General features: G+C 39.5%; 1 protein-coding gene across 1 annotated transcript in view; it reads right to left on the bottom strand.

Annotated features, from left to right (window-relative positions):
• Window positions 1-2,036: 2,036 nt before the first annotated feature.
• MYH9 (myosin heavy chain 9) overlaps window positions 2,037-13,395 on the bottom strand; it is a 390,958-nt gene continuing 379,599 nt past the window's right edge. The window contains 1 exon segment of the mRNA XM_030206870.1: window positions 2,037-3,147. Coding sequence (XP_030062730.1) covers window positions 3,030-3,147 — 118 coding nt within the window. The 3' untranslated portion in view covers window positions 2,037-3,029.

The raw sequence follows: 13,395 nt of genomic DNA, 5'->3' as shown, positions 1-13,395 counted from the left end.
GTTCACCCATCAGCTGAGGCAAACCAGTACTCTCGATCCTGTTCACCCATCAGCTGAGGCAAACCAGTACTCTCGATCCTGTTCACCCATCAGCTGAGGCAAACTTCCACCATTAGCAGTTCCTTAGGCCAGCCTCTACTCTTTTCTGCTAGACCAGTGCCCCAACATTCCACCATATTAATGGTAGAAGCAAAGTAAAATAGAAGTCTTGGTAAGAAAAGTGTTCTACCCACCTAAGGCAAAAGTGAGAGTCAGCCATTGTTCCTTCACTGGTTCTAGCCAGGTAATAAAATGTATCAAACTGTGCTCAATTATCATGAGTGGATAGGGGAATATGTAGCAGATACAGACCTGTACATACACACACATATAACACCTTATGTCACAGCTGAACCTTACCTGCATAAGAGTGTAATAAACCCAGTATACCATTATTCGTATTCAGTTGAATATGAATAATGCATTCTGGGCACTAGGAGGCTGAATATTTTACTTACAGTGTATATATTTTACTTACATTGCTCCTTCCCTGTAAAGTCTGTTAGGAAGTGTGCTCTATTTGAAATTTAAAGCTGGACTGAACATTTGCTCCTTAAGCACTTAACTAGCAATCTAGTGACTTCACTTGATTTGCTTCAGGTCCAGGTCTGTATTTCTGTTTCTTTCTTTTTTTTTTAACAATGGTTCTCTTGACTGTGTCCCATGCTTGTTTTTAGGCAACATCTACAGACTTGTTTCGGTCCTGTTTGCTATTGCTATTCAGAGAACCTCTCTCTCTCTCAATTTGTTAAATCTTTTGGTATCCAACTGGTGGACATTTATTATCGACGTAGTTTTTTAAGTTCATAATGTTCACTGTTTGTTCCTTGTTGGAATCTACTTTGTGTATTTTGTTGCATTTTTTACACTACTGATGTTGGCTGTGAAAGGCGGTGAATCAAACATATGACTTCCAGAGGACACTGGGAAATATGATCTCCAAGCCTGAGTTTTGCTACAGCAGAATTCAGGCTAGTCTAAGAGAAAGGCATTAGACTGCGATTTGCCTGTCAGTCCAAATACCACAAGAAAAAAAGTTTAACCAGGGAAACATCAAACTCCAGTTTCACCTCAATAGACACCAACCAAATTTTGGTTTTGGCTCCGAAACAGGCCCCAAATCCTAATTTGGCTTTTTTTTTTTTTTAAGTTTCAGCGAAAATGTTGGTGCATTTTCAGTTGAAACCAGAACTCCATGTGGTGGTCTAGAGGCTAGTTGAGATGGGAGCAATCTCCAGAAGCTCATGCTATCTTCACTGTGAAAATGGTTGCAGCGAACCCCATTAGCAGTATCACAAAGCTGCTGCTGGAGGTTGTGGCATACATTTTGAGATTGGAGCCAGCATGGGCAGGAATGACTGGGAATTGCTCCTGCCCTGACTAGCCACTAGACCATCAGGGACTCTAAGGTAGGCCAGGGGGTGGGGAGGTTGTTACTGTTCAGGGGGAGGAGTTTGTGACTGATTTAGTTTTGGCCCAAACCCAACAAAAATTTGGCTGCAGATTTCGTTTCAGCAGAACCCCCCCCCCCCCCCCCCCCAGTTTTGGTCATCCTCAATACAATTCGTAATCATGGTAAAAATAAAGAACAAAAGATTTGTTATGCTTGTAGCACTTCGGTGATAAAACATACTACGACTTGCAAGATCAGTTTCAGAAACTGAACCCTATGCAAAAGTTTTCTTTTTTTCAAAGACAGAACAGTCAGCAACATAGTAGCTTATAGCACTTTGAGAATAGTGGAATATTCTGTAAACCAAACACTCCCTGGACAAATCACTGCTGCTGCAAAGGCACTTTATAAACCTACCCTTCCAAAGACAGCAGGTCAGGACTGGAAGCCACAATAACTTTAGGTATATATTTAATTTATTTTTTTGTTCATAGGAAAAGTTTAAACAGAATATACACACTTTTGAGAATACAGATACAGCCAGTAACCAGTGTACAATATAAAAAACTATATATAACCGTGGTTCTAAAGAGAAAGGCAGTGGTAAAGATCTTTAAACATTTTTATTTCAAGATTACACAAGATCTTTAAGATATACCTGTGAATATTAAGGTTATATTGTGGTGCAGTAAGGCTAGTCTCCAGTTATATATCACTATGGCTTTAGATTTATTTTGCTTTAGGTTAAGATACTCATGAATAAAGTACACGAGGCTCATAACATAAAAAAAGTATTCTGAATATACTGTGATCTCATAGCATGTATCTCCAAAAGTGTTTTAAGCAACTAATTTGCGTCAAAAATAAGTCATCTCATCTCCCATCCTATTTCATTTCTAACTGCTAGGCCATTTTATCTTGTGCTAAAAAACATTTGATCAGAATACAGTTGAAAATGACATTGCACTTGATTTAATTTAAAAAGACACCAAAGAAGATGGCTTTAATAAGCTCAAAACTTATTTGGCAAACATGATGGCTATCTGTTCCTGAGGGCCAATGTTCCTCTAACAAAGAGAATTACCACAGCAAATTATTCATCGATCCCACAGCTCCAACAGATAGACTGTTTCTAACAGTCTAAAAAAGCAGAGAAAAAGCTACAGGATTCGTGATTGCCCAAAGCAGTTAGAAATTGTGCATTCAACATAGTTTCACTTCAAAGTAGAAAAGTTCTTTGACACTATCCCATCCCTTCCCAAACACATCAGCTCACATCTAGCCACAATGATATGCAGATACACACTTCAATTCGTTTTTCGATGTTTTAAAGTTTTGTCACACCTAGAACAGAAGTTTGGGAGCAATAAAATATGTTTTACCAATGGAATAGTCTATGTATAACACAGATAAGGGAACATGGGAATGCCATATCTTGTTCTGTGCAATGAGAACAGGGTTTTTAGAATTTCTTCTTCAGCTGAACAGGAAAGAAGCAATATTCATAAGAGACCTCATCCTCTCCTCTGCAAGGCTTCTGTTTAGTAGCTTTTGCTACACTGTTTGTGCTAATGTGGTAGAGGGAGAAATAGAAGACTTATTCAGTAGCTTTGCCATCTCCCACATCTGCTTTGCCATCCACATCCTCATCCGAGCCATCATCTGCACCCTTCCTGCCACCAATCCGTCGAGTGAATAGTGGCACATCTCCTCGTCTAGAAGGGAATGAGAAGAGAAATGGAAGCAGACTTGGGTTAGATACTGTCATACATAAGGAAGACAGTTTACAGAATCAAATTTCCACACTTACGTAAGAGCATAAAAGTGTTGCCATACTGGGACAGACCAAAGGTCCATCAAGCCCAGTATCCCATCTCCAACAGTGGCCAATCCAGGTTAATATACCAAGAGTAAAACAGATTTTATGCTGCTTATCTTAGAAAAAAGTAGTGCATTTTCCCAAGACCATCTTAATGGCTTATGGACTTTCCTTTTAGGAAATTATCCAAACCTTTTTTAAACCCTGCTAAACAAAAATATACATGAAGTTCTATAAACTGGTGCCTCAGTTTAGGCACCCCATTGCCGTGTGCCTAGCACCAATTCTACAACAGCATCTGAGTGCCAAGATTCCATTATAGAACACTAGTTGATGTTGGCATTGGCATGCCCAGGTTTAGGCATGCCCTCTTGCACCATGCCAAGGTGGTGCATCTACATATGGTAAGTGACATGCTCTGCAATGTGTATGCTCCCCCTTGCAGTTAGGTGTTATGGAATAGTACTTTTGATGTGCTTAAGTGGCACATTCCTCTAGGCGCCAGTTTATATAATTACCTTGATAGTTTTTTTCCGAAGGCCCCTTACTGCTGTACACATCATGACTTAGGTTTAAAGTCACTCACACAATCAGGACACTCCATTTTATTTCTGATTACAAATAAGCTTTATTCTGTAACCATCTCATAAGCAGAAACAACTGACCTTGTGCTTTGATATTTTCTGTATTTTAGAAATCAGTATTAAAAGAAAACTATGAACGTAATATACTGGCAGAAAAAGGGTACAGGAGCTTTCGGTTGATGAGCACTAGTATGAAAGATAAATATATTATTCCCTGAAAGAAAAAGTGTTCAGTGTGCAATTGTTACAGCAAAGTTGCTTACCTGTAGCAGGTGTTCTGAGGATAGCAGGCATATAGACTCATATGTGGGTGAAGCCATCCACAGAGCCTGGTGAGGACCCTTCCTGCTGATGCTCAAGCATGGGACCAGTAGTATAGTACTAAAGCTAAGATGACAACTCCAAGGGGAGGTGAAAGGGATGTGAGAATATATACCTGCTTTCCTCGGAGAACACCTGCTACAGGTAAATAACTGCTTTCTCTGATGACAAGCAGGCATAATATTCTCACATGAGGGACTCACTAGCTGCCAGGTTTACAATTATAATAATGGACGTGACAACTAGCAGAAAGTGAGCCCGATGGGAAAAAAAAAAGGACCAGTGGGTGAACTTGACATTCAAGTAGTAAAAAGATTTTGCAGGACTGCTTGTCCAAACCAGCTATTCCATCTAGAGTGCTGCTCCAGATAGTAGTGAGCAGTGAAGGTGTGGATAGAAGACCACATTGCTGCTTTGCAAATTTCTTCAATGGAGGCAGAATGGAAATGGGCTACTGAAGCCGCCATGGCTCTCATGTTGTGAGTGGTGACATGGCCATGAAGGGTCAAGCCCAGCCTGAGCATATGTGTAGAAGACAGTCAGCCAAGTCAAGATACTTCCAATGAGGTTTAGTACATTCCAGATTATACACTAGAGCAGTGGTTCCCAAACCTGGTCCTGGAGGCACCCCAGCCAGTCAGGTTTTCAGGATATCCACAATGAATATTCATGAGAGATTTGCATGCAGTGGAGGCAGTGCATGCAAATCTCTCTCAAGAATATTCATTGTGGATATCCTGAAAACCTGACTGGCTGGGGTGCCTCCAGGACCAGGTTTGGGAACCACTGCACTAGAGCGTGTTTGCAATCTACAGTATGCAGTGCGGTTTAGGGAAGAACACAGGAAGTACAATGGACTGGTTGAAGTGGAACTCTGATACCACCTTAGGAATTTGGGGTGGGGTTGGAGAACAACTCTGTTGTGGTAGAACCTGGTGTTAAGGCGGGTCTGCCACTAGAGCTTGAAGTCTGCTTACTTGTCTGGCAGAAGTAAGAGCTATTAAGAACTGTACTTTCCAAGAAAGAAACTTTAAAGAACAGGTACTGATTGGCTCAAATGGAGGTTTCATGAGAGCTGTAGGGATGATATTAAGATCCCATGCCACTGGAGGTGGCTTGATAACAGGTTTTGTATGAAACAAACCTTTCATGATGTGAGCTACCAAAGAATGCACAGAAATTGGCTGGTTATCGAGTAGAAAGCACTAATGGCACTAAAATATACTCTGAGTTTTGAGCCCTGAACAAGATGGAGAAGGTCCTCCAAAAGGAGAGGAATAAAGAACGTAATACAATCGAGTCCTTTAGCTGTACACCACAGGGAAAACCTTTGCTATTTAGACGGTAACATTGCCATCAGGGGACCCTTCGTTCTGCATCAATTAGTGTCAGAAAGATCTCATTCATAACAGTTTCTTGGATGACAACTAGGACAGTGGTTCTCAAACCTGGTCCTGGAGGCACCCCAGCCAGTCAGGTTTTCAGGATATCCACAATGAATATTCATGAGATAGATGTGCATGACATGGAGGCAGTGCATGCAAATCTCTCTCAGGAATATTCATTGCTTCCCTTCCTAATGAGCAAATTAATTCTCTAGTTACAAAAATTAATACCGCCCCCAAAATGTAACTACAAAAACTATGTTCTTATTAAATTTTATTTACTTAGAAAATATTTTAGAAAAATCCTTGAAGTATTGAATCCGATACAGCTTACCCTTGCTGATTATATCATATGCATTCATACACACTCAACCTAACCATTCACACTCTACCAATACTAAAATATCACACTCCTTCTGAGGAAATGTGAAAACTCATGCAAGCTGCATACCATATACCACTAAAAAAAATATTCTTCTACAGCTTCACATCTTTTGCACATGAACAGCAATTATACATCATCCATAGTTAACTGAGATATAACTTGCTAGCTGTAACAGCAAATTGAATAAACATCAAAAAATGATTGACTTATCCAAATGTCAGATTTCTAACATTCTTGTCCACATCTAAAAGTCTAATAATCATCAATTCCATCAGTAGTCGAGTGCTAAACTTATATCCACCAATTTGTATCCATTGCTGTGTTAATGCAACCTTACAGCACTCTTCTTGGTTTCCGATTTGAATCTATCATCAGTTAAAGCTGGCGTCAAACCAGACGCAGTCACTGCATTTCACCAAGTGCGTCATCAGGGGTTTAACTAAACATAAAACAGCAAGAAAACACTGTTCCTCCATCCCCCCTCAAAAACAAACATACAATCATCGCTTTACCTTGCTGAAGATTATAACCAGTTTGCCTACATAAACAGAGCGGCCACAAACAGGTATCAGGAGCAATGGTGCTCTGCCCTCCAAACGCCAGAACATGCACTGTAAACTTCTCCCTCCCCCCGCGCATTTTAAAGGTGCCTTGAGCTTGTCAGGTGCTTATCCCTAGCCATGCCACTTCCTTACAATCACATATATAACCATATCTGAATTAGAATCTGTTTTACATCTCAAAAAACCTTCTTGTTTTTTGTTTGATATGTAATAGTAATCCAGCTAGTTTCCAGTGCATACTGGCAGTATGTATAACCCTTACACTTAGCATGAAACCCTGCTTCATAATTTTCTATTAATCGATAATTTCTCCCCAATATTCTGCCCTCTTGTATACGCAAAGTGTGGTGCAACCTCAAAACCTTGATGTGTATCCAATATGGGCCAATATTTGCTAATAATAATTTTAACCATAGTGGATTGTGGTCCATACGGCAAAACACAAGACAGCCTGTCCTCCATGGCGGAATTCTCTGTGCTTCGTATCAACCATGTGCTGCGAGTATTATAAGCCGTTTATACGCTTTATTACTAATTTTCCTTGGGTAACCCCCTTTGTTGAACGTCTCCTCATATCCTGTTCTTGAAAAATAAAACCCTGCTTCTCAGAGCATAACCGACGAATTCACAAAAATTGCCCTACTGGGATACTATTTTTCAATGTAAATAGGTGGCGACTTATAATGGAGCAGGGTATTTCTCCCTCTATCATACTTTATCTGTAAATCCAAAAATTCTACCTCCTGACCTCCTGTATGAGTTGTAAATATAATATTTTCAGCTACATGATTCAGATGACATAAAAACTTCTCCAGTTCTTTACTGCTGCTCCAAATTAACAGAACATAATCTATATATCTCTTCCAATAAATAATGGAATGACTATATACACTCATATAAACAAACAGCTCTTCAAATAATGCCATATACAGGCAAGCGATCGTAGGGACTACTGTGGCCCCCATAGCTACTCTGATTTGCAAAATGGATCTTTGCTGGAAGGTAAAATAGTTCTTAGTAATAACCATTTACTACTACTACTTAACATTTCTAGAGCACTACTAGGGTTACGCAGCGCTGTACAAAATAAACAAAGAAGGACGGTCCCTGCTCAAAGGAGCTTACATTTCAGCTAAATAATTCAAAAATGTAATTTGTGATCCCGATAATTCCATTTTATGCAATATTTAATCTGCCATTTTCCATGCTGCTTATTTTATTTGTAGCATTTATACCCCGCTCTTTCCCGCTCAATAGCAGGTTCAGTGCGGCTTACAAAGCATGGATACAAGGTATTACAGAGATAACACAATGTATGGTTACATAGTATATAGCACACAGTATGGTTACAAAACACAGTGTATGGATACAAAGTATGATAGAGATAACAGGTTGTGTAAATAATGATAGTTTGTAATACAATGTATGGAAACAAAGTGTAGTAGAGATAAGTTGTGTAGTGAATGATAGGATAAAGAAATGGGGGAAGAATAGAGGTATGGTTACTGTTAATGGTGTGGGTTAGTAAATTAAGTTGGGTCGCTCGGATAGGCTTGTTTAAAGAGGTATGTTTTCAGCATCTTTCGGAAGGGTAGGAGTTCGTTTGTTGCTCGGATGTATTTTGGTATGGCGTTCCAGAGTTGACTGCCTATAACGGAGAAGTTGGAAGTGTAGTAGATTTTGTATTTGAGGCCTTTGCAATTGGGGAGGTGAAGATTGAGATATGTACGAGAGGATTTGGACCCATTCCTGTTCGGGAGATCGATTAGTTTGGTCATATAGCTAGGGGATTCTCCATGGAGGATCTTGTGGATCATCATGTGTACTTTGAAGTGTATTCGCTCTTTAATAGGGAGCCAGTGTAATTTTTCACGGAGTGGTGTTGCACTTTCAAATCGCAATTTACCAAAGATGAGTCTGGCTGCCGTGTTTTGGGCGGTTTGGAGTTTTTTCAGGATTTGGGCTGTGCAGCCAATGAAGATGTTGTTGCAGTAATCGGCGTGGGTGAGTACCGTGGATTGTACCATATTGTGGAAAGTTTTTTGAGGAAGGAATGGTTTTACTCTTCAGTACCCACATCATGTTGAACACCTTCTTTGTTGTGGCTTTTGCGTGAGTTTCTAGAGTTAGATGGTTGTCCAACGTTACTCCTAGGATGTTTAGATTGTCAGATATTGGGATTGAAACGTTGGGAGTGATCAGAGTGGTTGGGAGTAGAGTGGAATGTTTTGATGAGAGGATTAAGCATTTAGTTTTTTCTTTGTTCAGTTTCATTTTGAAGGCGTCGGCCCAAGAGGCTAGGATGTTCATGCCAGTGATTATTTTGTTAGAGATTTTTGCAAGGTTGGATTTGAAAGGAATGAATATGGTGACGTCATCTGCATAGATGAAGGGGTTTAGACCGGCTTTGGATAAGGATTTGGCCAGAGGAATCATCAGAAGATTGAAGAGGATTGGGGATAAAGGCGATCCTTGGGGGACTCCGCATTGTGAGGACCATGCGGATGATAAAGATGAGGTTGATTTGACAGGTTCTGGTGGTGATGAAACTATCCATTTAATGATGTTTCCGCCGATCCCAAGTTTATCCAGTAGTTTTGGGAGTATGTTGTGGTTTACCATGTCAAATGCACTGGATAAGTCAAACTGGAGAAGAAGTTTGTTGTTCCCAAATGAGATTTCTTGTTTGAACTTGGATATAAGGGTGAGTAGTACTGTTTCAGTGCAGGTCGAAAGCCTAATTGTGATTCATGTAGTATGGAGAATTTTTGTATGAATTCATTGAGTTGGGAGGTCACTATTCTCCATTAGTTTGATTAGAAGAGGGATGGAGGCCACAGGTCAATAGTGATGTCTTTCGCTGGTTTTGGGGGATTTTTTGGAATTGGTGTGAGTAGAATATTGCCGTGTTCGGAGGGGAAGGAGCCTTGTTGAAGTAAGAAGTTTAGGTGGTATTAGGTGCTGGAGATGCCATTGGCTGGGTCATTTTGCTGCAGAATGTCGCCGAAATCCACATACCTTTCATAGGTATGTTCGGCATACTAATCCTCCTGTCTAGCAATTGTTCCCTGACCCACGCCGTTCTCTGTAACTAGGCATGGCCTGTACCAGAGCAGATTATAAGCAACCTGTGGTCACTCTGCTCAACTATAATTTTGTGGAGAACAATGCTTAAACTATTAGACTGAAGACTAGAAGTTCTCCCAAATCCAAATGAATTGTCCATTATATGCAGCAGCTGATAGTACTCAACCTTTTAAAAACAAAGAACAAGGAAAAAACTACTCAAAGCTTAAAAGTCATCTATATGAACTAGTTCTTACCTTTTGTGCTAATATTTTGTTGTTATAAGTCTCTTATGATTTAATTCTAAATAGTGGTTACCTCCTACACTATCTTAAATTGTTGTATTATGTTTTTTTTCTACTACATCCTTGTACTAACATGCTTTGGTTTAATGCCGTTACTTTATCTGTTATTTACATAGGAATAAAATGATCCCAGTTCATCAGGCTTTCTATTAACAGATTATGTAGAACCCCTGAATCAAAACAATTTAATAGATTTGTTTTTAGCTAAATTTTTAATATATTGTGCAAGTCATTCTTTTAACAAAATGAAACAGAATGGTCTTGTGTCTATTTTCTGTATGCTTACAGCTGCATCTCTCCTTTTCTCTGTGTAAATGCTCACACTGGGAAAACCTGTCAGTTTCATCTTTCTGTACTGCGAGGTCCTGCTGACCCGGTAGGAGCACTCTCCCCCCCCCCCCCCATTGGCAGAAGTGCCGCTACTTCTATAACAGGATAAACTCATTATTTCTTACTTTTGATTTTTAATAAATTCTCACCGTTTACTGCTTTTTGTCCAACTCTCTTTTGATTTATATCTGTATTTTCTGCTACCGGAGAACTTTAAAGGAAATTCTTTCCCTTCCATTTTCTCTCCGACGTCATTGTGTGTGGGTGTGTGTAAAGATTTGTGAACTGTCTTAATCTTAGCAAACGCAGATTCGTCTGCCACAAAAATGTCATGTTCCTAACTGCTTTCTGTTTAATTCACAAGACAGAGAAATATTTAAAATATAACTTATGGTAAATTGAATTAACAATTGGCTCGATGCTCTGCCACTTGTTAGCTCTTCAAGCCACCCCATCTGCCTCTTTTTAAAGCTGTCTCCTTTTTACCTCTGTATAGGCCGCACTATGCGCCTTCTTAAAGCCAATTCTGATAATCACTTGCCTGACCAATATTCTGTATATTAGGATGTGTTACCAAATATTACTTTTCTGTCTTCGATTTCACAGGTAATCTCAGTCAGAAGAGGGGAGGGTAATGATAGCCCTTCCCCTGCCACCGATCATCCAAAAGCTCTCACAGTTGGAGATTTGGTTCACCGGAAGTACTACGACCCTATTTACGTAGGACCCTTCCAAATTAGTCAAGTTACAAGACCACACTTCCTGGGTCCACCTAAAAGATATCCTCATCTACAAAGCTCCTGACTCAGTCCCTTTCAAGCCATCTCCACCAGCTCAGCAGTTACCACTGGTTCTGCAGCCTCCGCCACCACTTCAAGTTGATGGACTAAAAGAACATTTTCCAAGATTTCTCACTCTCATGACCAAGCATCTGACAACTACAGACATTACCACCGTACCTGAACGGAACATTGTCCATCAAAGACAGCCTACTACTGCACTTGCCATCTTTCCAGTGGAACCGTGTGATGCAAGTCCAACTACCCACAAGAGGACACTGTACTCCAAGAACTGTATTGGGACTTGTTGTACCTATATTATTCCTAATTTTGGTTTTGTGACTAATCTACTGTACATTTGAAAAGACTCGCAGGTTTCTTCAGTGTACATAGTAATAATCACAGGAATCCATCCTAGGTACCCCAACAGTAGACTTACCCTGTTTTAATTGAAACCCTATATCTAATCATTACTTGCCCTTTTTAATTCTATTATTCCTGACAATACGAATCATCATTTGTTTTATTCATTACACCTGTCTGGTGCTCACTCTAATGAGCTTCTGAATGGTGCCTGTCCCACTCATCCCCTAAATTGGAATCCTGGAATGGATGATGATCCTGACTGGGGCCCTTTAACTAGATTCGATATTTTGTGTTATCCTTTATTTGATACATGGGCTACTGGATCTAATAGGTCCGTGTTTGATAACTTTGAAATTTTCCAGGGATATGGACAAATTAAAGTTGAACAGACCACACATCCAATAATCAGACCCTCTAACAGAGAACCTGTATCTTTTTGGTATGTCACTTACAGCATTGGTCAAAGTGGGTGGCATCCTTGGTTCTTTGTCCGGAAAACTGGAAATAGATATGTTGAAATTTATAAACTTTACTCTGCATACGGATTGACAGGTGCCATACCTCTATTATCACTATAAATGCTATAGGAGTATCAAGGTGGGTACTTGATTAATTTAAAGCCAGAAATCATTTTTATACTTACATTCCCAATAATACTGACACTGATAGGTTCCATTATAAAGGCATTACAAGACCTTTTTGCCTTAGCCAACAAAATTAGCTACTAAATCAGGTGTTGATACTATTGTCTGGTACATTATTCCCTATGTTCAGAGGTTTGTCTTAAGCCTCCTTGTTACTACTCTCAGTACAAGACAAACTACATTTCCATCATAAATTTTGTGTAGGACCACTGCTATTTATTTTACCTATTAATGCCTGTAACGCAAATGTACCTCTTATTAAGGAAGATATTTATTCTGCTTATGCTGTTTAATTGAACTATCATACATTTTTCTAATTTGTTACATTTTGCCAATTTGTATAGACAGGTTTAGATTGTTTTCTCTTATTTTTAAACTGCTGTACCTTTCATCACTGGACCTCAAATGGTAACTAAGCAGACTGTTTTCTACTATTGATTATTTCTCTATCATCAGGAGAAAATGAAGCAAATCCATTCATTTCTTTAACACCTATTTGCTTAATTTTCTGTACAAAGGAAGAAGAAGATTATGTTCCTATGTAATTTCCAAAAACACTATAATACAACAGTGCCTTCATATACGATCTAGATCTATTACACCCAGCAGTAAGATAATGGCAAAACTATTATCTTGCCCATAATTATAAGACTACTGCAGGTTAAGCAGCAGGCCCTTCATATATAATGTAGGCCTATGACACCCATAGCTAAGCCTTTGCAATACTTGTAATTATAATGCTCATGAGTTTGTAGTAGTTATTCATTATTTGGCCAATATTAATCCTTTTTAAATGCTAAAATGAAATATTTGTTCCCTGTTAACACCAGTTTCAGCTATATTTACACAATCAAATCTAATCATTAGTCAAACTTTGATTGAAAAATTTCTTTCCCCCGCCTTCCAACATCAACTTTGTAATCATGATACATTAGTTAATTGCAATCATATACACTCAACCTTATTGATTCCATTGTATGGTACCTAGACTTAATTGACTTCTCATGTTTCCAAGTCTAGCTCCGCCCTAGAGGAGTAGGTCTAGGATAGTTAGGCCCCTTGGGTTGGTTATGATAAAAGGGGAAACCTAACGCTGCATTTCATCCAGCATATAATTATATATCCACATACTGACTCTTGCTATGGCCTTGTCCCTTATTGTGCCAGAGCACCCCTGTCAGCTCATCCCTATACATTCCCCCCCCCCCCAGAACTCTAAGAGCCCTCTGGAAAGGATGGCCACACCCACTAGTAGTCATGTGTGCCGGCCCTTTGGAGGTCCGGCAAGAGGGGAATGAAGAGTTATGCTAGCCCTTGCTCTCAGTAAAATACAGGCCAATGGCCCAGGCTAAGAGCTAGGCCTCTTGAAATCCAAAAATCATCTGATACAAAATATATTTCACTGCAGCTCAAGCT

Source organism: Microcaecilia unicolor, chromosome 1 (assembly GCF_901765095.1).
Source record: "Microcaecilia unicolor chromosome 1, aMicUni1.1, whole genome shotgun sequence".
Taxonomy (NCBI): domain Eukaryota; kingdom Metazoa; phylum Chordata; class Amphibia; order Gymnophiona; family Siphonopidae; genus Microcaecilia; species Microcaecilia unicolor.
This window is presented reverse-complemented; position numbering and strand designations above follow the sequence as displayed.